This window comes from Kwoniella europaea, chromosome 1 (assembly GCF_036810445.1).
Source record: "Kwoniella europaea PYCC6329 chromosome 1, complete sequence".
NCBI classification, from domain to species: Eukaryota; Fungi; Basidiomycota; class Tremellomycetes; order Tremellales; family Cryptococcaceae; genus Kwoniella; species Kwoniella europaea.
In genome coordinates this window covers 8,382,672-8,406,147 of record NC_089487.1, presented here as the reverse complement: position 1 = coordinate 8,406,147, position 23,476 = coordinate 8,382,672, and the positions used below count along the sequence as shown (strand labels likewise).

General features: G+C 46.7%; 11 protein-coding genes across 11 annotated transcripts; 3 read left to right on the top strand and 8 right to left on the bottom strand.

Annotated features, from left to right (window-relative positions):
* Positions 1-414: 414 nt before the first annotated feature.
* V865_003185 (uncharacterized protein) lies at positions 415-2,853 on the bottom strand (the record flags this gene model as incomplete). Its single annotated transcript, XM_066226983.1, has 10 exons — positions 415-735; positions 829-928; positions 1,006-1,194; positions 1,258-1,311; positions 1,367-1,523; positions 1,597-1,791; positions 1,861-1,988; positions 2,049-2,159; positions 2,240-2,352; positions 2,413-2,853. 10 exons carry the CDS (start codon positions 2,851-2,853, stop codon positions 415-417), a joined length of 1,809 nt encoding a protein of 602 aa, XP_066083080.1.
* A 621-nt stretch (positions 2,854-3,474) lies between these two features.
* Positions 3,475-5,605, bottom strand: V865_003184 (uncharacterized protein; the record flags this gene model as incomplete). Its single annotated transcript, XM_066226982.1, has 10 exons — positions 3,475-3,521; positions 3,572-4,033; positions 4,084-4,122; positions 4,177-4,491; positions 4,545-4,573; positions 4,626-4,861; positions 4,920-4,999; positions 5,052-5,074; positions 5,131-5,380; positions 5,437-5,605. The coding sequence occupies 10 exons, from the start codon at positions 5,603-5,605 to the stop codon at positions 3,475-3,477; spliced, it is 1,650 nt and encodes a 549-aa protein (XP_066083079.1).
* A 527-nt stretch (positions 5,606-6,132) lies between these two features.
* V865_003183 (chitin synthase 2) lies at positions 6,133-9,101 on the top strand (the record flags this gene model as incomplete). Its single annotated transcript, XM_066226981.1, has 14 exons — positions 6,133-7,166; positions 7,220-7,445; positions 7,490-7,577; positions 7,621-7,772; positions 7,837-7,893; positions 7,940-8,099; positions 8,151-8,257; positions 8,311-8,414; positions 8,520-8,557; positions 8,613-8,714; positions 8,768-8,795; positions 8,849-8,866; positions 8,925-8,992; positions 9,049-9,101. The coding sequence occupies 14 exons, from the start codon at positions 6,133-6,135 to the stop codon at positions 9,099-9,101; spliced, it is 2,235 nt and encodes a 744-aa protein (XP_066083078.1).
* A 103-nt stretch (positions 9,102-9,204) lies between these two features.
* Positions 9,205-10,534, top strand: V865_003182 (uncharacterized protein; the record flags this gene model as incomplete). The annotated part of the gene is made up of 10 exons (XM_066226980.1): positions 9,205-9,224; positions 9,281-9,334; positions 9,389-9,526; positions 9,578-9,621; positions 9,675-9,688; positions 9,827-9,843; positions 9,909-10,134; positions 10,191-10,208; positions 10,270-10,393; positions 10,458-10,534. 10 exons carry the CDS (start codon positions 9,205-9,207, stop codon positions 10,532-10,534), a joined length of 732 nt encoding a protein of 243 aa, XP_066083077.1.
* Positions 10,535-10,830: 296 nt separating this feature from the next.
* On the top strand, positions 10,831-12,431 carry V865_003181 (uncharacterized protein; the record flags this gene model as incomplete). Its single annotated transcript, XM_066226979.1, has 3 exons — positions 10,831-10,930; positions 10,990-12,029; positions 12,087-12,431. 3 exons carry the CDS (start codon positions 10,831-10,833, stop codon positions 12,429-12,431), a joined length of 1,485 nt encoding a protein of 494 aa, XP_066083076.1.
* A 108-nt stretch (positions 12,432-12,539) lies between these two features.
* Positions 12,540-14,251, bottom strand: V865_003180 (uncharacterized protein; the record flags this gene model as incomplete). The annotated part of the gene is made up of 10 exons (XM_066226978.1): positions 12,540-12,574; positions 12,628-12,810; positions 12,875-13,165; positions 13,225-13,260; positions 13,316-13,410; positions 13,462-13,530; positions 13,584-13,620; positions 13,681-13,815; positions 13,862-14,086; positions 14,149-14,251. The coding sequence occupies 10 exons, from the start codon at positions 14,249-14,251 to the stop codon at positions 12,540-12,542; spliced, it is 1,209 nt and encodes a 402-aa protein (XP_066083075.1).
* A 268-nt stretch (positions 14,252-14,519) lies between these two features.
* Positions 14,520-15,953, bottom strand: V865_003179 (uncharacterized protein; the record flags this gene model as incomplete). The annotated part of the gene is made up of 8 exons (XM_066226977.1): positions 14,520-14,732; positions 14,783-14,932; positions 14,984-15,170; positions 15,213-15,283; positions 15,370-15,549; positions 15,604-15,737; positions 15,799-15,849; positions 15,911-15,953. 8 exons carry the CDS (start codon positions 15,951-15,953, stop codon positions 14,520-14,522), a joined length of 1,029 nt encoding a protein of 342 aa, XP_066083074.1.
* Positions 15,954-17,067: 1,114 nt separating this feature from the next.
* On the bottom strand, positions 17,068-17,322 carry V865_003178 (uncharacterized protein; the record flags this gene model as incomplete). The annotated part of the gene is made up of 1 exon (XM_066226976.1): positions 17,068-17,322. The coding sequence occupies one exon, from the start codon at positions 17,320-17,322 to the stop codon at positions 17,068-17,070; it is 255 nt and encodes an 84-aa protein (XP_066083073.1).
* Positions 17,323-17,420: 98 nt separating this feature from the next.
* V865_003177 (uncharacterized protein) lies at positions 17,421-18,355 on the bottom strand (the record flags this gene model as incomplete). Its single annotated transcript, XM_066226975.1, has 3 exons — positions 17,421-17,618; positions 17,713-18,113; positions 18,163-18,355. 3 exons carry the CDS (start codon positions 18,353-18,355, stop codon positions 17,421-17,423), a joined length of 792 nt encoding a protein of 263 aa, XP_066083072.1.
* A 1,375-nt stretch (positions 18,356-19,730) lies between these two features.
* On the bottom strand, positions 19,731-20,653 carry V865_003176 (uncharacterized protein; the record flags this gene model as incomplete). Its single annotated transcript, XM_066226974.1, has 5 exons — positions 19,731-19,957; positions 20,008-20,072; positions 20,131-20,228; positions 20,423-20,553; positions 20,596-20,653. The coding sequence occupies 5 exons, from the start codon at positions 20,651-20,653 to the stop codon at positions 19,731-19,733; spliced, it is 579 nt and encodes a 192-aa protein (XP_066083071.1).
* A 46-nt stretch (positions 20,654-20,699) lies between these two features.
* V865_003175 (uncharacterized protein) lies at positions 20,700-23,406 on the bottom strand (the record flags this gene model as incomplete). The annotated part of the gene is made up of 2 exons (XM_066226973.1): positions 20,700-20,714; positions 23,146-23,406. 2 exons carry the CDS (start codon positions 23,404-23,406, stop codon positions 20,700-20,702), a joined length of 276 nt encoding a protein of 91 aa, XP_066083070.1.
* Between the last annotated feature and the right edge of the window lie 70 nt (positions 23,407-23,476).

The following is a 23,476-nucleotide window of genomic DNA, read 5'->3' as shown; positions in this document are numbered from 1 at the left end:
TCGCAGATTACGAGTAGAATCACATGAAACGAGGGTCAATGAATGTATGCAGATGAACAGCAGAACATGGCTGGGATAATGCGTCACAAAGTGAGGTAGCTCTACGCTCTGCAGATGGATCAACAACAGTCTTCAATTCAGTAATGTAACTCTGGCTACTCGATTTTGGCCGTCGTTCCTCGTCCTCAAACTTAGCTTAGTCACTATGTGCCTTTCTATGAACTTGTGGCAGGTGCGAAGAGCATGTCAGAGATGCTTTTTGGCTAGTCCGACTATAATCACAGACGGTAAAATGCAGCATCAGTACGGCGGATGCTTTCTTTTTGTGTGTGGGATTCAGCTAAATGAGCCATTGAGCCATTTCATCTCGCCGATGATGGAAATGTCAGATCATATGTATTGGGCTATTCTAGATCACTGTCCCTGTCTGTGAACATCCTTCCTATGGTTGGACTGTAGCCTACGTGGGTGTTCTCTCTCGTCCCTTAGCCTGTCGTCTTCCATGACCGACTCTCCTTCCATATGCTCCATTCTACTTTCTAGATCGTCTGAACCTTCCATCAAACCCTCCGCTTCTATCCTTTTCCTTTCCTCAGCCATCAGAATCTTACTGTAGGGTGAACGTTCCCTGATCCAAGGACCTTTGAAAAAAGCGATGAAAGGAATAGGAGCAAGTAGAAGCGCGATGCAGCCGATCATGAACAACCCCCACCGAGGGGTCATCGCGTCGAATAGCTATCGAAGGAAAATTAGTGTTCAGTATGTCTTCCTTGGAGCCTTTCAATCATCCGACCAGCCTAGCCGGGTTGGATAAATCGTATAACTCACTTGGTTGGTGAACATAGCGAAACTACTTCCGACTAAGATACGAAGAAAGGACATGCCAGCGACAGCTGAAGATGCATGCGAACCATAACATTCCGATAGACTAGATGGTGATCAGCTCAGCGAGTTTCTCTGCTGGTCGATTGTCGAGGATCAAAGTATTGATGCTGAAACACTCACTAGATGAAACACGTCTGATATATCGTGAAGGCAGCTGCCAAGATAATCGCTATACCGATGCAAGGGCCAATCCAGTGAACGTTGGGTACCGAAGTGAGTCCGAATATGACACATCCTATGGCGAACACTATACCTGCTGCACATGGTGCATACAGTCGTGCTTCTACTCCTATACGACCAACATTCCTCCTGAAAAGCTGAGATCAGCATCGGAAAACATGAGGGAGTGATCACAATTCGACAGTCACGTACTTGTATAAGGCATCTTGGAAGTAGTTGAGAAAATACCCTATCACAGTACCAATACTGAATTGACATGATTAGCGAAGAGATGGACAGCGACAGCGACCTTGAAACTCACACTATAGCCCAATATGTTGATCCTGCAGCAGTGGTTCCGAAGCCGTAAATAGTCTTGAAGACATACGGTAGACCAGCAATCTGTATGAAGAAGACACCCCATACCAAAGCCCCCCATATCGCAAAGAAGGTAACTACTGGTTCCATCGTGACGAATACTGCTTAGATATGCCATTGAGCAGTATATAAGTACAGAACCATGCTGGCTTGTCGAATCGACCTTTCACTCACGAATAGGTCTGCTGAGACTCTTCCTCATCGCGGTCCAGAAAGGTTCTTTGTCTACCTCACTTCTTGCTGTATATCTCCCACCGTCCTGCATCCCTCTTTCATCCCGCAGCTTCTTTGCTTTCCGTCTCAACAACACTGGAGCCCGAGTCTCTCTCAGTATCAAAAGCGTTATTGGCCAGTATACAGCGAGGATAACTGTTTTCGGGTTAGATTGCATCAGTATAGCATTGGGAATGGAGGAGACCAGAATATTCAAAAACTCACTCATTTGAATCCAAACAATCCATCTCCATTCTAACCTACTATCCGCTTCGGCCCAGCACATAACCGCTGCTCCCAACCCAGGTCCGAGAACTACTGAGAGGGTGAATAATGCCATGGGTATACCACGTCTGTGAGGGCATGTCATGGTAAGCATGGCTGCAATCCATTAAAGCGCGATGATGACTCACTTATGGGGCGGATAAAGGTCCGACACAGATCCAGACACCACCGTCGCACCCACGCACCCTGTTATACCAAGAAGAAACCTTCCGACGAGGATTGAACCGATGTTCTTGCCCCTAAGATGGATGAGAAGAGTCAGGGGACAAAGGTTTCGCCTACGAAGGATACGGTGAGAAGAATGAGATGACCCACTCACACTCCGTGAGATAAATGGCACAGAGTATATGTGAATATCGAAATGATATACATCCAATAACGACCGAATTCTTCTGTTAGAGGCGCTATGGCGAGGGGTCCGATCGCAAAGCCCTTTGTCACAAGCAGATTTTAAGTGGATTGCCTCGCAGTGAGTTAGTACCGAGAACTCACCCATCCGTACAACGATATCCCTGCAGCAGCTTGTAGGTCGGTCGCACCGAGATCCCTTTTCATTGACGGTATACCAATGGAATACGAGGATGTCTCAAATGCTGTGATGTTTGCGAAGAACAAGGCTACAGCCATTATACCGAGCTTACGTCGTTTTGAAAAGAAGAATGGGTTCTCTTGCGACCCAGGAGGGAAATCCACCCATATCACCCGTACCTCTTCATGCTCCTCTACTGCTTCCTCAGACGATTTTGATAGCGATATCATACCTCGAGACGTTTTGCCTAAGATTGGTCCAAGCGTACAGCCATCTGGAAGAGTTGCGGGCGCATCGAGCTTTTCTGCTGTACTGGCTGTAGTCGGCACTGCCGAAGATATCAAAGTAGTTGAGGTTGCAGTCGACTGTAGTCCGTCGCGGCTGCTTTCGTCTAGGCAGGTCATTATAGGAGCAGTCAATCGTCCGTTCGAGAAGCAGTCACACGCATCCCCAACAATGTACGTATAGTAATGATAGTCATGATGAGTCGATTCATGTATCTCGCGACATCTCGAGGAAATCGACAGCGAGTTTTGGCATCGCTAAAATTCCATCGGTCTAGTCCGAGACCCGGCAAGTTCGGCAAGACACCCGGTACGGCCGTATTTCAGCAGTTGAGCGAGACGAGGGTCTACGGAATGAATGTACAATATCTTAGATCTAGAACAGTTCTGAGATGCTCGAGTCTGTGTCCGAAGGGCATATACTGCCAGACATTTCATAATAGGTATTCACATGCATAGTATGGATGGTTATGGATACACATTGTTGGAAGGGGTTAATCATATCTGAGCGTTTGCTATGTACAACGGAAAGTGTGGTTGATTCAGATAGAAAAATCGTCGATAAGAGTAGATACAGTGAAAGATCAAAAGAACCGCGATGGCTTTGAGAGCAATGAAGTGATCGATACCAAATGATACCGGGATAGGGATTCGATGACGTGATTGGGAAATGGATAGAAGGAAGTCACTGAATCCTGCTGAGCGACAGCAACGTTGAAGGGAGTGCAAGGGCGATGGTGTCTAGGTAGCGGTACTCGAAGAAGGGGACCAGAAGGAAGGCAAGACATCTACACTATACTCAGCGACTTTTTAAAATGAAGAAAGTCGTTTCACTCACAATCCTTAGCCTTGAAAGCCCACCATTGGGTGAAGTCGTCCTCGGAACCATTTTTGCGGCCCATAAGACCCCATCGGCCTCGAAGCCCCATTCCGACCAATTTGTTGACGAAGGAGGGGTCTTCACCAAGATCCTCAACCCAAATGATGAGGCGATCAGGCTCATCCACCGTCGCGACTTCTTGATCCAGTGGATTAGATTCATCACTTGCCGAGTCTTCCTCGTCGTCGTTTGAGTCGTCCGTATGGATTCGATTATGGGTTCGCCATTTCTCTTTGGCAGTCCAAGGCGCTGGAGCAGTAACCAAACGATGGCAGCGAGTTGCATAAGCTGGTACACCAGGACCTTCACTGACTGGCGGGAGCACAGATACTACGCGTCTACGAGCATAAGGGATGTATTGGATGAGCGAGATGTGACCGATGTCAAGTGGTCGAACGAATGGGATCAGATGAATATACACTGGCCAGCGGCGTTAGTAAGGACTATCATTGTGTTGACGGTTTACTGACCCTCTTCTTTGGTCAAAGCGACAGGACTGTCATCAATGACTGAGATAAGCGTCAGCTTGAGCTCGATCATTTTGAAAAGGCTTTTCCACTCACTCTTGCTTACAGACCATCCACCGTCATCTGCAATCTCTTCCGAAAGTTCTTCCTTAGCATTCTGCTCACCCCAACTTATTGGACCTTTCTCCAACCCTCCTCGCTCTGATCCACCCCACGATCCACCATACGTTGTCCAATTGGCACGGTTCCAGCCGGTACCAGAGCTTAACACGTCCTCCAACGCCTTGGCATCGAGTAGAGCTTGTGGTGCAGAACGAGCGATGTCACAAGCTTTTCTCAGAGGAGCTTGCAATGCGGGTTCAGGCAGCACATCGTAGTGTACGAGGAAGGATAGGAATGCGGCAGTGATGACTACACACATCGATCATGAGCACCTTCAGGATAACGAGAACAGCAAGGCATACCTGTAAACTTATGTGCAGGTTCGAAATCCCTATGATGAACAAGGTCAACGTTATTATCAGCTAGATCTTCAAGATACCCACCATCCAGCCTCAGCCTCTCGTCGGGCCAAAGCAAGAAGCCCACGAACACAGGTTTCTGGATCTGTGAGAAGAATGCAGACCTCGTCTACGTCCGGAGCTGAGTCGGTTTCGAAAGGGGCGTACTCGTTGCCTCTGCTCGCATGCGATGTCGGAGCGACATATTCGTAGCCGTGAGGACCAGATCCAGACCAATGTCTGCCTTGAAATGAGCTTCGCAGACCGAAAGCATTGCGAATCTATAATGACGTGAGCATGAGTGGTGAATTTCTGGATCGTCGAATAGGGTCCACCTACCAATTGAAACAACCGCTTGCTTCTAGTGAATTGGAATTCAGCGTGTCTTGAGTATTCAAAGTCTCTAGTGGCGGAAAGTACTGTTGTATGATCAGCTGGGAGGGTTCGACGAACACTCAGATGCTAACCTACATCGTGAGAAAGGTGGTATAGCTCTGAATTTATGGATATAATCAGTAAAATTGCGGTTCAAAGCTTCCCATGGACTCACTCATCATAATCCGATTTGCTAGTGCCTTCCGGTTCTTTCCAGGTAGTATCATGTCCGATGAGCCAACATTCCTCTTTGGCGACGCGGAAACCTGGTCTTCCAGCGGCATCTTTCCTCCTATGATCGGCTTCTCTTCTTTTGGTTCTTCTCGCTTCCTCTTTCTCTTCGAAGGAAAGTCCAGCAAAAGGATGTCCGACTGAAATCAGTGGAGTGTTGGTACTATCGCATGGATGCGCTTGATTATTTTGAGCTGAGTGAGTAGGTGAACTGTAAGTACCAGATGACGCTCACCGTCTTCGTACCTACCTTGATCGATCTCGTCAGTCCTTACAGTCTTGGGAAGCCATAACCCATAGTCGTTCCACTCTGAGATAGGTTTGAGATTGATGATAGGCGGGACTGACAGGAATGGAGGGAAGACGAGCTGATCTGGGATAACGTCAGCTTGGGAAAGGGATAGCTTGGTGAAGATCATTCATCATTAAAGGACGTCGAGTGAGGGATGCCCGTGCAGAAGTGGGGATCGGGAGCCGCAAGGAGAGGAACGACGTCAGTTCGTATGATGCCAGTCAGAGGTAGAGGAGGTGACAGTAGGAAGAGAGTGAAATATATCCATGTATGAGTTTAGACTGGAGAGGAGAGAACAAGTTGAGAGAGAAAAGGAAAGGACAAGGACAAGGAGGAATGATCCAATTATCAGCGTAGTGACGCACAGTCCTGGGGAGCTTGTTTACGTAACAATCAGGATGACGTGCATGATTTTTAATTTTATTTGTTTGTTTGTTTGTTTATTTGTTTGTTTTTTTTAACTAGCCCCGTTTCTAATCTCATCTCTTTCTCCGCGGTTAACTCGATGGAAACGTAAACAAATACACAGACACTTACACAGGCAAACATTTAGTGTTATATCTATATCATACTTTAAACATCCCATAAGATACATATACATATACTACACCTGTTCATCCCATCAAACTCTTTTCATCATCACGACATCCTGCAATGCCAATATCCTCCCGTAAACCACCTCCCAGTCCACAGCCATACCTGGCGGCTTCCACTTATTCTCACTCGGCAGACAGCCACTCACCCGCATACGCTCCTTTGCCCTCACAAGGATCCAGAAACCCTTCACCTGCACCACCCTATGATCATCGGTTTCCAGCCAGTCCCGATCCATTCACTGGAACCCGGATGCTAGCTTACGGCCCATCGGGTCCAGCCCAGACTCCCGACATACAGCAGAGCTATAACCCTCCTTATGCCGCCCCTCCGCCGCAGTCTGCGCAACCGTCCTCGCAGTTGGCCAGCAATCGTCTGCCCTTCTTCGAAGCTGCTCTAGCACGTTCAAGGGGAGAAGTGATTCCCGAGCCTCCTTCACAGACCGGCGCGACTCCAGGATATGGTCAGCCCCTACCGTCCTATCTTCCTCCACCCGATCCCAATCATCCCAACTTAGCTGTGGGCTTCACTCAATCCAATACAATCAGATTCGCGACCTCTCACAGTCCGGGCTATGCGAGGGAGTCTTCTCGCTCTCCCTCTCCAGGACTAGATGAGAGCTTTGAGGAGGGCTATGAGAGGACATACAATTATGGTGGTGAACACGATGTAGAGAAGGCTTTATTGGATAATGGAGATCTTCTGCAAGATCAACCGGGGGCTCTCAACCAGAGAAAATGCGAAGAAAAACCTGTGGATTACTTCGGAGGTGATGATGGCGATCTCTCTCTTCCCCCTTTCAGAGGCTCTGCGGGAACGGATCCAAGCGGTGTACCAAGCATACATGTTCGTGGACCAACAGATCCGACATTCTTATCAGCACATCCAGATATGGCTGCATCATCAACTCAGCACTTCGGTCCTGCTCCAACGGGTCGAGTAGGTCGAAGGACCCATAATGCTGCGGGACATCGTCGAATCAAGCAGTCAGCCACCCTCGATGATAACGGTTTCTTTGCAGTTGATATGCCTATCCCCACCAGACTCGCCCAATTCTTACCCGTTAAAGGAGTTGAGGAGCAGAAAAGTACAAGGTGAGTCTCCGTTTGAGACAGGTAACTCGATGAAAGCTCACATTATTGTCAAGGTATACTGCCGTAACTACCGATCCCGATGATTTCCCTACTTCCGGGTTGAGACTTCGTCAGAATATGACCGATCCTCCTCGTCAAACTGAGCTCTTCATCGTTATTACAATGTACAATGAAAACGCCGAGCTATTTTGTCGGACGCTATACGGAGTGATGAAGAATATTGCACACCTGTGTGGCAGGAAAAATTCGAGAGTATGGGGGAAAGACGGATGGCAAAAGGTAAGGGAAAATGCCAAAGACAATAAATGCTGATGAGATGCCAGGTGGTGGTCTGCATTGTTGCAGATGGGCGTAAAGCGGTCAACCCTCGAGTATTAGATTGTCTTGCTGCGCTTGGTGTTTATCAAGAAGGTAAGCATCTTTTGGTCAAGATCATGTTGCTGATTCAACGTAGGTGCTATGACGAACAAGGTCAAGGATCGCCCAGTTACCGCCCACGTCTTCGAATATACCACCAGTTTTGCACTAGACGCGGATCTGCATTTCAAGTACCCAGACAAAGGAATCGTTCCATGCCAGATGATCTTTTGCCTGAAGGAAAAGAACGTAAGTGAACGTGCTCGAGTTTGTTTGCCATGTCTAATTGAACCAATCAATCAATCTATCATAGGCCAAGAAGATCAATTCACATAGATGGTTCTTCAATGCCTTTGCTCCTCTACTCTCGGTAAGTGTGTGACCAAGTGCGAGGAACAAAGCTGAAGATCTTGTAGCCCAATGTCTGCATCCTGTTGGATGTCGGTACGCGACCTGCTCCAAAATCCCTGTATTATCTGTGGAAAGCTTTCGATCTCAACTCGAATGTCGGTGGAGCTTGTGGTGAGATTGCAACGTTCAAGGGCAAGACATGGCGAAGTCTGCTCAACCCGCTGGGTGAGTCGAGAACGAACATCTGAGAGAGATCCACTAATCTATATTGTGCAGTCGCGGCTCAGTGTTTCGAGTATAAAATGTCAAACATCCTGGATAAGCCGATGGAAAGTCTATTTGGATATTGTTCGGTGCTTCCAGGAGCGTTCTCGGCTTATAGGGTAAGTGTAATCACGAATCTTGCAGATTTTCAACGTTCTCATGCCTGCCTTAGTGGATTGCCCTCCAAAATAACGCCGATGGTACTGGGCCGCTAGCTTCCTACTTTCAAGGAGAGAATCTGCATACCGGTAAAGCCGATACCTTTACTGCCAATATGTGAGTGTTGTTACTCCCATAGGTTGAATTTCGCTAACCTCTGTTTTGATAGGGTGAGCATTGCGATATGAACTCGATGCTTTCTGCTGAATTTTCTTTTTCCAGTATCTTGCTGAGGATCGTATCCTTTGCTTTGAGATTGTGTGAGTCAGCAATATCTTGGTTTTCAATTGAAATTAAAACTCACTGTTTTGATAGTGCAAAGAAAAAGGCGAACTGGGTCCTCAAATTCGTCAAATCCGCTGTGGGAGAGACCGATTGTCCTGATACTATACCTGAATTCATTGCGCAGCGTCGAAGGTAGGTGCCGCCGCCATGCGTCGATCTGTAAAGGCTAACCACAGTGCCTTTAGGTGGCTTAATGGATCCTTCTTTGCTGCCGTGAGTCATCCTCCTTTATTTACGGGAATCGTGACTGATGACATATCCCATAGGTGTACTCACTCATCCATGTTGCGCAAATTTGGCGATCAGATCATTCTCTTTTGAGAAAGCTGGCTTTGATGTTAGAATTCGCATACAACGCTCTGAATTTATTGTTCTCGTGGTTCTCTCTTGCCAACTTCTACATCTTCTTTGTGAGTTGTAAATTCCTGCTGGGATATAGCACTATAACGCTGATCAATCTTGATAGGTGATTCTCACTCGAGCTTTGGAAGGAGATGCATTCAATATCCCTCGCATTGATATCTTGAACTCGATCGCACAGGTGAGTGGAGCTAAGTAGACTTCAAGCTTACCAAAATAGTACGGTTACTTGGGTGCGCTGGTGGCTTGTTTCATCTTCGGTATGGGTAATCGGCCTCAAGGGTAAGTCTTTCGTCGCGAACCCTTGAGTGATGAGACATGCTGATTTCCATTTTCAGTTCTCCTTGGAAGTACAAAGCCACTATCTACTTTTTTGCGGTATTGACAACATAGTGAGTAAAGGTAATGACCATCAATCGGGGGTTCGAACTGACTAGATGTGTCAGTATGCTCGTTGCTGCGGTGCTTTGTACGGTTCAGGCAATCAAGAATTTCGATAGTCCTGTCTTCTCTCGTATGGTAGTGTCACTGATCTCTACCTATGGTATATTCGTGGCGAGCAGTGTCCTTGCTTTGGACCCATGGTACGTTCTGAGCTGTGTGACAAAAGCACATGAAGCTAAATGATCTGGTAGGCATCTTTTCACGTGCTTCATTCAATACATATTATTCTCCCCTAGTAAGTTTGATTGTTTCTAGCACATTGATTCTCTGCTGATTCGTTCTATACAGCATATGTCAATGTTGTAAGTTAAATCGGGCATCCTTCCTTGACTCCAAATATGTTGTATGTTGACCCTCAAGTTATAACGCCTCTTCAAGCTCAATGCCGTGAGTTTTAAGGTTTTCAACCTAAATTGAGTTCCAGCTGACATGTTTTACAGTATGCATATTCGAACTTGTAAGTCTAATTATCTTTCGACGACCCGAAAGTAGTATACTGAAAGTAGTCGCATCATTTACTAGGCATGACTTGTCATGGGGTACTAAAGGTTCAGACTCGGTTCAGGAGAGTGACCTCGGAGCCGTCCAGGGTATCGGAAAGCATGTGGAAGTCGAGTTAGTATCAGCCCAGCAGGATATTGATATCGCCTATCAAGACGCACTGGACAACATCCGTTTGAAGGGGACTCGAGTGGAAGAGCTCGATAACAAAAAAGACAATTCGGAGCAGGCGCAGAAGGATATCTATGTGAGTGACCTCCAAAATTAGAAAAATGATTGTATCTGATCGCATGATTACAACAGGCCAATTTCAGGACAAACGTGAGTTGGCGATGATTGAAAGTGCAACACCGCACAGCTGACATCAGTCTACAACAAATAGTTGCTTCTCTGTTGGTCGCTATCGAATGCGTTATTGGCCAGCGTAATCCTGTCCGGAGGTGTTACCTCTACCTTTGACTCGGCGGGAGACTCTCGGACTGCGGTCTACATGTTGATCATACTGAGTGAGTTCTCGATAAACTCATGGATATTTAGAATTTTGTTGATGATCTTTCTATTGTCATCTAGTCTTCGTTGCTGGGATGGCTCTTTTCCGATTCATTTGTTCAACGATGTACCTCATCATTAGATTGTTTGCCGGATAATGAGCATGAACCGGAAGGTCTTTATTAGAGTGACCGCATAACATAGATTTTGCACAGAGCATAAGCATGTCTTGAATAGAGTATCAGTGGAATGTAACAGAATGTCAGAAGTGAAAAGGTCTAATCGAGCTCTAAATGCCTAAATGCCACAAACTGATGAGATCAGCAAGTCAAATTCCACAAAAGTCCAATTTCATCTCATCTCCATTTATCTTCTTGTCCATAGTCATATATCTGCCTCTTCGTTCATCTTGATGTCATCTCGCAAGCTCGACTGCTCATAACATGGCGTTGCGATGCATCAGGACTCAGCTGCTGCTTCTGGCGATATCCCAACCTTAATACTATCTGATCTGGCAACAAAGTTGAAGGATGGAGATTGCGAGGAGACTAGAGGTATGTGATTCTATCTGTAAATTGTGGGCTTTGTTTGATCGATTTCTCCTTCCGATCAGACATAAAATCATGCGGTCCCGCCGTACTTTGCATGGTTTTCGTATGCGTCGACAAGCTCTTGCGCTTTGGGGTAACGGCAGAGGCTACCAGTCACAGCAGAGCGGACATGGACATGGACATGGTCTTACTCAAGTTGAAAACGCTCGAAACCCTATCACATGAAATGATCAACACTATCCCCTTCAACGTCGTTCCGAGACACTGGCTCCGCCTATACACGGATATATCGCTCATACGCGTAATTCATGACCTAATTATAGGTCCACGAGGAGGGATGGGTGAAGAAGTCGAAATTGAAGGATTCTGGATGGAAGCTATTCGTAGACTTGATAAGGCGATCATCGTCGCTGATGCTATAGGGAATCGGAGGAAGAAATGGGCTCTAGATCTGATCAAAATCACACAAACCAAGCTATCCTTATCGCCTTTGAGGTGTGATGAGATTCAGGGATCAAGAAGCAGGGCGAAGCGATTCAAGCTCGAAGAACCACCTATCGACACATCTCTGCTTTTCGCTCCTAATCCCATTCCAGTCTTGCAAGAACCGCCATCCATCGAAGAGTATCTACAGAATTATCTGAACCATCCATTCATCCTTCGCGGCTATCTCAGGGGGACCTCCTCTTCTCCACCTTGGCCAGCTTGCGATCGTTGGTCATCCGCAGAGTATCTTGTAGACACTGTGGGAAGGGGACGTGTAATACCGGTCGAAGTCGGAAAGGCGTATGACGATATAAACTGGACTCAACGAATCGTCCCTTTCACGGAATTCCTACATCGAGCAGGCTTCAAGATGAACCAGATCGATGTTGAGAGGCGTGTTACAGAACCCAGTTCACCTCTCTATCTCGCTCAATATGCGTTATTCGATCAGTTCCCCGAATTAGAAAAAGACATGTGCTTTCCAGATTACGTATGGTCAAATCCACCACCGCCCGATGAAAGCTCTTCGTACACGTCTCCTCCAAACGATGATGGATTGATTGTGAATGTCTGGGTAGGAAGTGGGAATAGTGAGATCATCAGTCCAGCGCATACAGTGAGTTAAAGATATAAAGCAACGGACAACCCGAATCCTATGCTGACCTGGTACCAGGACCCGTACTACAACTGCTATGCCCAGGTACTGGGACGTAAACGTGTTTGGCTCGCTCCTCCTTCCTGTGGACCTTATATGCACGCATATGGAGAGAAGACAGAAGTCGGTGACGGCCTTGCAGACCAGTACATGACGAATACCTCAAAGGTACCAATTCTCAAGCCGATAGACGATTTCAAGAGACTAGAATCAACCTATCCAGAATTTTTTGATCATGTATGGCCCAGAAGTTTAGAAGAGCTCTTGGAGTCAGGTGATATGATGGTGATGCCTCCAGGTTGGTGGCATGCTATGAGGGCAGAGGGAACAGAACCCGCATGGAGTGTATCAATGTGGTATTAATCCAGAACAAAGCGAATGATGCATTCAGATGTCAATCGCGCTATTCGTTCATACGGGTATACTAAAAGGTCGACCTCTTCAAACAATCTCAATCCAAATTCTTCTGCATCATCTACCTGAGTTGGGTTGATTCCACGAGAGAACTATATGAGAATTTAGCGAGATTGGCCAGTTTCCGGTGTTTACACCAACTTACGTGACATGTCCCCCAACTTCCTTGGTTTAACGAGATGTCTGATCAGACCAGCGATAGCGAGAACGACACAAAGTATAGCTGCAGCAATGTAGGCCCATCCTAAGAATGGTTGTTTGCCTCCTATCCATGATACAGTGGATATGACAATGGATTTTGTTCCTGTGAATTGTTTGACGGGATAGTCTGGATAGCATGTTGTCGTCAGTCTGGAGTATAAGATGCAATCTTTGATAATGGCTTCACTCACTCATGTATGCAGACACTCTGTACCTTCCTTGAGTCATGACTTCATCATCGTTCCGAGCCCATAGCTTTCTGAAAGTAGGTAATGCTGCGATTCTCATCCAAATCTGGAAATGCTCATCTTCGTATAAATTGGGGAATTCCGTATAACCGTCGGGATAACGACGAGCCCAATTAGGAGGTGGTAGGACATCGGAAGGTGAGTCATAGCCTGGTGTCACAACATAGTTCTTCTTGATACCTCCCCATGCTATTCCTTTCTCAGTGAAATTGTAGGTCTGGTTCTGAGCGCCATCTATGGGAACGTTGTCAGACAGGATCCTGCTAATCGCGATGACAGTCCTGTCGACTCACTCTGAGCATTGAGAAGTACCACTGGTCCAAATGTATCTATATGAATAGTCAACACAAAGCCACATACCCTCTCAGACGTGAATATGCTCACCATTGAAAAAACTATTGGCGATAAGCCCACAAGGATAGTAAGGCTTGCCTCCCGAAGAAGTGATGGGTTTGCAATCCCCGCTATCGATTTGAGATCTACTGAGGAGTTAGTTTAGAACCACGAACGATTTCGGTTACATCACTTACGCAGATCTTCTGTCACCCGTTAGTTGAGATGTATCTAGACTCATCACGTAACGACGGTGATTCTGGTAACTGAACTCGAGGTCAGCGAAGTAGACTATAAAAGGAGTGGAAAGAAAACTAACTAATTGGTCAATTTGTAATATAGGAATACACCGGGTCCTGTAATAGCCTTATTCTGTCAGCCCGTTCTGCACTCGTACAATCGAGGATACCACCTACCCAAGTTGTAAGGGACTTCGAATTCGATCTCACATCTCGCTTCCTGCCCAACTGATCTGGACGAATCATTACTAAAGGACCAAGTGGGCGCGGAAATGGACGACTTTGTATCTGAAGAGCCCGACTTGAACGCATCTAGAGACAAAAGTCAATACGCGTGTCACCCAGATCTCTGACTCACAATCATAAGCGCTGCTTGGCATGGTCTGGAAAGATCCATCTGTTGGAGCATCGACATCACATTGAGTGTAGTCCAGAGTTATTGTTGTCACCTTCCCACTTCCCCAGACTATCAGAGCTCCAATAGGAGCGAAGATCAGGCCGATGATAAACAAGGTAGGTAGTACTGCCTTAGGAGTGAGGATTGGCTGCCATGCCTTGAGACGTTGTTGCTTGAAAGCGGTGTCTATAACGCGCAATCTTGGTCAATTACTCGTGTAAGGGGGAAAGATGAGAGGTGATACTGACTCGCGGGTCTCTTTGACCATTTGACTTTCTCCTTCTCTGTCGGTGCAGCCGCTCCATCCACGTCCTCTGGCCTGTTTTTGGATTTGCGATTGAAGATTGCCATGATGCCAGGTTGATGAAGTGAGGAAGAGAGCAGATGGTGGGTGGATGGTGAATGTGAAGATAAACAAAAACAACAAGACCGACGCAGGCGATTAAGGTGTTGGTACGAGTAACACAGTGATCCACACCGCAAACGGGATCAAATTTCATCCTCTACATATCTATACACGATACGAACTATGGTGGAACATACGATATGTGCCGGATAGGGGATCATGCTATGCATACAACATTCATACAAGTGGAAGCCCATACCTTGTACAGATACATCAAGCGAATACAAGTTTACGAGCCACGTTACGACCAGGTTGGGGTGACTCGGCTTTGCGCTTCATTGCTCCACTTCCAGATGAATTCAGAGCGGGTTTGCCTTGAGTCTCGTCAGGAGCCAGAGCACGAGGTCGAAGCTCGGCCAAAGGTTTCGGTAATGATGCTGGGGGAGTCGGACGTGGATATGACGAGAAGAAGCGATGTTCCAGTGCCTATAGTAAGCCAGTTAGCGTGGACGTGAGTGAGCGGATATCTCACGCACCTTTCTGGCAGAGACTCGAGCTGCAGGGTCGTATTTGAGCATGTCCTTAACGAGATCTTGACCTTCCTTGCCTATTGAAGATATCATGTTCCACCATGGATTCTTAGGGTACGACCCGATCTCATGATAATCTGGAAGCTTCGTATGTCCCTAGAATTTGCTAATCAGCAACGTCCCGACAATAAGATCAGGAATACTCACCGGCCAATCCTGCTCAGTGGGCGTTCCCATAGCATGGAATGTTTTCTTGAGTTGATCAATATCCGTTTCACCTGATAAGAAAGGGACACGGAGGATGAGTTCGACGAATATGGTCCCGATAGACCACATGTCGACGGCGGTAGAGTAGAAACGTGAACCGAACAGAAGCTCTGGAGGTCGATACCATCTATCATATATCAGCTATAGTGCCGCATAGATTGAGACTCACCGAGTGATCACTTGACAAGTCATTTTACTGCCTGCGTCTCCAAATTCTCTCGCTAAACCAAAATCCGCTATCTTCAGCTCTCCATTTGATGCGATAAGCAAGTTGTTCGGTTTCAAATCCTACGACGTCAGCCTATGCACACGATACATTGACTCACTCTATGTAATACCCCATTCCGATGTATATACTCCAGACCTCGCAACGACATGGCTATCCAGCTTTTGATATCTGCATTTTGAAATATCAAAGCTTTATCTCGGATGACAGCTTCGAGATCTGTATCGAGGAATTCGAGAACCAAGTTGATATTCTGCTTCACAGAGAAGACGTCGAGAAGCTAGTCGAGCCAGTGTGTCAGAGAGATATAAAGTGCGATGAGATATGTACTGACACCGATGATATTAGGGTGATGTAGCTCCTGCAGAAACTTGACTTCTCGTAGAGCGGTCATGTCCAATCCATCCTTCATTTCCCCAGCCTTGATCTTCTTGATGGCCACTTTGCGCCCTGTCGATCTCTCAATACCTACAAGAGTCGTCAGAGGCGTCATTCAATGGCGACATATAGCAGTGTGCGATATACGAACCTTTGTATACATTAGCAAATGTACCCTCTCCCACTTTGACACCTTTTTCCCCTACAGCAAAAAGAGTCATCAGTCTGACCAAATTTCCACCAGCGGACGATCCGACACTTACATCGAGAAGCCCTCTGAGTGTTCTCTCTCACGGCTAGATCCATAATCTTTGCGTCTATGCTTTTGATGCTGATAGTCAGGCGAAGAAGACAGTGTTAAACAAAATAGACAGTCGATACTGGTACTTGCTGCTTGATCGGAGACCCCAGTCTCCTCGATTATTAGGCGCGCGATCGCGGTCATCTGGCATGTCAAATACAAGCAGTGAACAACACTATACTTCGCAGTGACATCGAGTCACTACGCATGCACCTTATCCGGACTATATACCACATATCTGATGGCTTGGCTCGAGAAAGAAGCGACGATCCAGGAATAGACCGATGTCAGATACCTAACACTAAAGATGGCCAGCTTAAAAGATGTAGAAGTAACCTGTGATCTCTAATCCTCGAGAATAATCATTCCTGGCTATTCCTGCGCTATTAGAGGAGGAGCGTTCGCGGCCGTCATCAACTGATGATGCCTAAGATGCTTGTTTACTTGCTCGAGCACCTTGGCTCCTTCGTAGGCTTGACCGTCGACGACATATCTGAATCATAGCCCCATCTGACAGAAATGAAGCTGATACCGTCTTCGGGATTCATTCCGAGTGCGAGAACTCCTGATCAGTGGTGATGGCTGAGCACACATCATCTGTCCAGTGAGATTATGTTGTGACCAACTCAGACAGCAGCAGCGGGTCCGTGTCATCTCCGAAAGTTTGCTACAACGAAGACGCCATGACGTAACTCTGCCGTGGATTACCAAACAATGGTGTCGATCATGACGGAACGCCAATCTCACTAGTGTGGTTTGAACGTGCAAAGTCTTATTATCAACACCCCAAACGTCAGTCAAGAATCACATCGATAACATGGAATGATCGTTGATATATAGCTCATTATCGTTTGTCAAGTATCGATTAGCAGAGCCATGTCGAAGTTGCGCGCCGTGTGCGGTGCGTATATGATATGAAGGCGGGTACGATATAAAAGCATGCAACAAGTTGATATGAATTGATATACACCTTACTTGATTCTACAATGAGATACATGTAATCTAGATTGATCGCCTAAGGAAGGTTTCTCTCCTTCATGCAAATATGTACTGCCAGGTTGTATAAATCTGACCAAAAAGAACGAGGAATATGAGGAATGAGTTACATAGCTAAAACTTTTAACGATGTCCGTCCATATGTGGTTGGCGGTCACGAGTTGGACCATCAAAGCTTCTAAGGGAGATTGGCAGGGACGGAGAAGGGAGTGTTGTGGAGGCGTTGCCTGGCAGGGCACTACGAATAGGGGGAAGTCGAAGAGGGGGTAACTGTATATTTGATCCATCCTGGTGAGTGGACCGGGAAAAGGATTCAGACCTGGAGTCTTGTGGTGTTGATCCGAAAGAAGAGGAAGAGGAAGAGCTGGGATAAGCCATGGAGCGGTCAAGGGGCGGAAGGTTTGGTCGAGGCTGATTAGACGTAATGGCATTAGCCAATTGTTCATTGTTCCATTGTATTCGACGAGTCAGACTACTTACATGATCTCCGTCCACCATTTTTGCATGGTGGGAGTGGGGAGTGTGGCCGTCGACCCTGTCCAGTCGAGGTGTGTGACCATCAACCCTGTCCTGACGAGGCGTGTGACCATCAACCCTATCCATGCGAGGAGAATGATCTCCATCCACCATATCGTGGCGATGAGAACGGTCGTGAGAATCTCCATCCACCATATCTAACCGATGAGACCGACGAGGATGATGACCATCTGCCATATCCAAGCGACGAGAGTGATCATTTTCTCCATGCCATGTTCTCCATCTCCTCACTTCATCTCTTAGCTGTTCGTTCTCCTCAATAAGATTCCGTACGTCATCTTGCAATCGTCTATTGGCCGATTCGAGCGAAGCTATACGAACATCCGCATCAAGAAGAGTTTCTCTACGCTCAGGCGAGGTTGATCGATGAGTAGAATTGGAATTGCGTTTTCCAGGCCAATGAGCTCCGTCTACACCATCACCATCTACTTGGGCATGACGAAGATTGGAGGAACGAGGTTGGAGGGATGTGGAAGGGTGACCGGTACGAGAGAGACTTTCGTCGACCTGTCGGATCAGAACTTCTTTCTCGGATTCTAACACTCGAATTCTCTCTTCTAGACTATCTTGATATCCCTTCTTTCGACTCCTGAACCGCTGAGCTGCTAGTCGGTTCGCTTCACGTCGTCGGACTAGCAAGATGTTAGCTTGAGTCTATTAAACCAATGATAAGAAACTCACGAGATGCGGTACCGCCAGGTGCCGGAGGATTGGTGGAGTATTGATAAGCAGCGTTGTATCCTATCTCAGGTGATAGAGGTGGCGAGTGATGACTGTGATCGGAAGTGTGAGAGGATGAGAATGAAGCTCTGCGTTTAAGGGAAGAAGCGGGTGAAACTTGCACAGGACTTGGACCATCAGACACATTAGGCATGGCGAAGGGAATGACGTTGATCCATCCGAGATGGGGAGGTGTGTATCTTCCGTATAAAGGTCTGAACTTGATGTATAATGTTGTATGAAGAGAATGGATGTGGATGTAGAAGACAGTAAAAATAAATGAGATTGATGGGTGGGATAGATGAATGGACCGGATTGCTGGAATCGGGTTTTATGAGGGCGAGTTCCTGATTTTGGAATGTGGGAATGAATAATTTGTTTTTTTTTTTTGAATAGAGAGAATAAAATTTACTCTGGGTTGTTGTTGTTGTATCTTTGAATGTTTGGATTATTGAATTATTTTAGCATCTAGATATTCTGCCAGGCCCTTGGTATCCACTGATGTAGTGTAAGAACAGTACGTATCTTCTACTGTTTTCTAGATCCAGAAGGAAAAGACGTAATGGACCGCACGAAAGAAAATGAACGATGGTGGTTTTCCCCGTCCACTGCGTATGATTGCGAATGGTTTTGTGAGCCCTGGTGAGATCTGGGCTGTATGGGGTTAGGATCAGGTGTAGATAGATGGTCGAAGAAGACGGAGGGGGGATGGGAAGTGAGTGATGACTCATTAGTGATTTATATAACCAGAGACCCATAAATAACCCTGACGGTCGATGAGCCATCATCAGGATGTGAGTAGGATGAGAATCAGATTCCAGCAAACAGGACACACCCACCGTAAATACCCAATCGTTATTTTAGGACTGGACCCTGGATGATGGAATGATCTCTCATCCGCAATTACCTATTCAGGCAGTAATTTCCCATTTTAGCGCGTTTCCGATGCCGATGCCTGTATCCCAACAACCCAATTACCCAATGATCATGACAAACGAACAGTCCTTACCATGCCCAATGCCGAGCGATCAACAGAACGGGGTTTAGATCAGACAGCTGAAGGTCAAGTCTGTGAATTCCAGAAGGATATCATCATCAGATCAGACATTCTTAGTCATATTCATCATCCGGCTTGTCCGCTATCTGCTAGTTAGTGCTGTCGGCCAATCTCACCGTTCACATCGCCTGGGCCTCATTATCTCATCATACCGTCATCAATCTTCCAGCAAACAATCACCTCAATCCACTTGTCATCATGATACCAAGACATATATCATAATCTATGGCTATCGCGGGAAATTCGAAATTGTCCTTTGGTATCGGGTCAAGAGATGATCAGTTCCCGTGAACGTCATCCGGTCATTGACCATTGAGACACCCAAATCCAGGAAGTTTAAACGACACATCCAGCCATATCAGGGAATTCCGGGGGAGATCATTCATCCTCGATGCATATACGTGGACAACTGCTACAGTAAGTTATAATGCATATATATCCTATGCCTTGTATGATCGCCTCCAGCTTGACATCACGTGACGTTGATCACCTCTTCGCAACGGGAACATAGCGAATTCTCTCTTTCCGCGTTGTAAAGCCAGCAACGAGGACACTGAGACCGCGTAGCGGGACCAAGAAGTATCGAGATTGTCTCGTTCTCTATCTCCAATGATGACTCGTATGTCCATTCCATGGCGCTTTTATCGGCAGATGACAAATCCCCGACAGAAGATACACCAAGCAGTGCCGAAAGGGTGCCTGCTGACGTGATATCAGCATCATTACATACCCCGCAAGACATGACTTACCACCATTCTCAGAACCTAAAATCTTACTCAGATAGACTTCCGTCTGATTCCCAACCTTGATACGCCTTGTTTCCAAACTTAGCTCATCGACTTCTCAGGCAAGATGACAGATTGCTGACTCACTTTTCGGCTCGAGCGTTCTCCACCAGTCTCTGTACTTCTGCACGAAGTGATATAATCTGACTCATCTCAGATTTTACCGTCGGGTTCAACCAAGAGAGCTTCGTCATCAGCCCAGATCATGATACACTTCAGACTTACATCTGGATTCCAGGGCTCAAGGAACACTGAAGCTTGTTTGCCGCCGATAGTTTCGTATATTTCCTCCGCTAAATGCGGTGTTATGGGAGCTAGCAGACTCGTCATACGACGCAGAACCTAAAAGTCAGCGCACTTCCACTGGAACTGAACTTACATGATACAGAACGGCCACGATGGCCCTTCTGGTTGGGCTTTCTAGAGCGTCGCAGTACATAGTATCTTTGATGATGTCAAAGTAGAACGCGGATAGAGTGGAGGTTGCGAATGTGGTTGTTGAATGTAAAACTGTATCGGTGTTAGCGATATGGACGAAGGGATGTGACTTACCTCTATTGAATATGTGAGAACCATATGCTTCTTGAACTACGCTTTCAAGGTGACTCATTTCGTGAAGGATGTAACGATCAATCTGACGGTCAGCCCATTCATGCTTACATCGAACTCACCTGTCGCAGAGAAACGTCACCCAAATCCTCATGCTGAGCGCCTGTATTGGCAATCAGGTAACGCAAGGTGTTTCTCAATTTCCTCATAGCTTCAGTGGCGTTAGAGATGGATGTGGGCCCGATGGAAACATCGTTGGTATAGTCCACAGATGCTGTCCAGAGCCGCAAGATATCGGCACCTCGGGGAGTGAATTGCTAAATTTCAGCCTAGCGTTCTCCACCAATAGACTCACCTTCTTCCCATGTATGATCTCCATAGGCGACAGACCATTGCCAGCCGATTTACTCATTTTGTCTCCCTGCTCATCCATCACGAAACCATGGGTGATCACCGTTCCATACGGTGGGATCTTCTCAGTTGATGATATCAGTTTAGTCAACATTGATGACTGGAACCATCCTCTATGCTGATCCGACCCTTCCAGATAGACATCAGCCAGAGGTTGGCGGGACAATCCTTCCAAAAGTGTCCATGATGAACCGCTATCGAACCACACATCTAATGTGTCGAAATTTCTGGTGATATTCTGACCTTGTAGATGTGGTGGTACAAAGTCTTCATTTTTCCCTTCCCACCAATGATCAACACCTTTCTTGTCTAGTACTCCTATGATATGGTCAAGCGTTGTGCTATCCATGATAGGTCCATCTGGTCCAAAAAGCGCTGGAATGGGTACACCCCAACTCCGCTGCCTGGATATACACCATTCGGATCTTGATGTGATGAAGGCTTCTAATCGTTTACGAGCTGATCTCATGAGCGTGGTCATTCGAAAAATTCTCACTCACATATAGCAGGGTGGAAATGTACCCTGTCCATCGCTTCAACGGCAGAACTTTTGACACCCTCCACATCAGCGAACCATTGAGGAGTCGCTCGAACTATGATGGGTTTCTTAGATTTCCAATCGTAAGGATAACGATGTTCAATCTTCTGCTCAGCAAGAAGCACATCGCTTCGGCTCAACAAGTCCACCATGGCATCCGTTCCCTTCCCTAAGACCTCTTTTCCTACCAAAGAGGAAGCAATATCCCCTTCCACCCAACTTTCTAGATCACTGGTAAAACGACCATCGTCGTCAACGGGGCAACGTAACTCTTCCGGCAACATCCCCACTGCGATGAAGGCTTCGTAGTCTTCATGACCGTGAGCAGGCGCCGAGTGGACTAGGCCTGTACCAGCTTGCGATGTGACATGTCCGGCTGCGAAAATTAAAGGTTTCGGCTGAGATAGAGAAGGAGGATGGAAAAGATGGGTGTATCGAGTGCCGACGAGTTGGGATCCTATCAAGATCAGCTTCATGTCGACATTACTACACTCACCAGGCAGCCGGCCGACGATATCTAATCGACCTAGAATCTCCTCCATTGGCTCTAGTCTATCAACCCCAATGACCAGTATCCTGTCTGTGCTCGACTTGACTACAGCATATTCCATATCATTGTGAACGGCAACACCCTAATTGTCAGCACAATTCGATATGTTCTTCGACTCACCATATTGGCAGGTAAGGTCCAGGGCGTTGTTGTCCATATAGCAAGTTCTAATTTACCCTTCCCTCCACATTCCCTCCTATACACCTCGGCAAGGCCCTCGGACATGTCCTCCTCTGCTACAGGAAATCCGACATATACCGATCGTGACTTATGCCCATCTTTGTAGCTGAGCTCGGCTTCTGCTAGCGCAGTTCGGGAAGAAGGGGAGTAATAGGTGGGTCGTAGTCTATGTGTTATGCAGCCTAATCTGTTAGTCTTGATCTGGAGCGATACTCCAGCTCACCTCTTTCGACCATAGTCTTAAACAGTTTCAGCTGCCGTATCTCGAAGTCGTGATCTGCTTATCAGCTATGTCTGTAGTATGGTGACATACCTAGTGTTCTATATGTTCCATTTTCTCCATCCCAGTCTGCCATCACACCCAAAGCCTTCATCTCGCTCTTCTGCACGTCTATCGCATCCAAAGCTACTTTTCGAGCTTCGGCACGGACTTGCGTGGGGTTCAGTGCAGTGTGTGATTTCTAATGCATATCAGCGTTCAGTTCCATCAGGATCCGATATGTAGGGTATATAACTTACTCCAATCGCTGCTAAAGCTTTGTGCTCGATGGGTAGACCATGACAATCCCATCCCGGCACATAACTACGTCTCATCAGCCTTCTTCGGCTTTGTCAGTGCGAAGAATTCACATACTGGACACGCTTTCCCTTTATCAAATTATAACGATTAATGATATCTTTCAAAACTTTATTCAATGCATGACCTATACTACACATCAGCAAAGGTTGTACGTCAAAAGAGGTTGACTATTATTTACCCATATGTAGATTGCCATTGGCGTACGGTGGACCATCATGCAGAACAAAGAGTGGGTTGTCCTTCCTATTTATCTATCCGATGCGATGAGCTAAGCCCGAGGTTTTTACCACTCACCTGCTCTTTATAAAGTAGATCTGAAGTCTTCAACCGATACTTCTTCTCTGCTTCTACCACATCTTTATGTTTGAGCGGAAAATCTGTTCTGGGAAGAAGTAGAGTGTGGGAATAGGCCTTTCTGCTGTCTATCTTTTCCGCTGCCCGCGATGTTGTACTAGCGTATCGTAGCCTCGATCGACAAGAAGACGATGCTGCCAGGTGTTGTAAGCTGGGTCGAAGGGAGACTGCCGGCAAGCGGAACAGCGATCCGTAGGTCATTCCAGATCCAGATCCAGATCCAGGCAGGGGGGCAAGAAGGGTGTTGGGTGATAGCTGATAAAGAGATGGA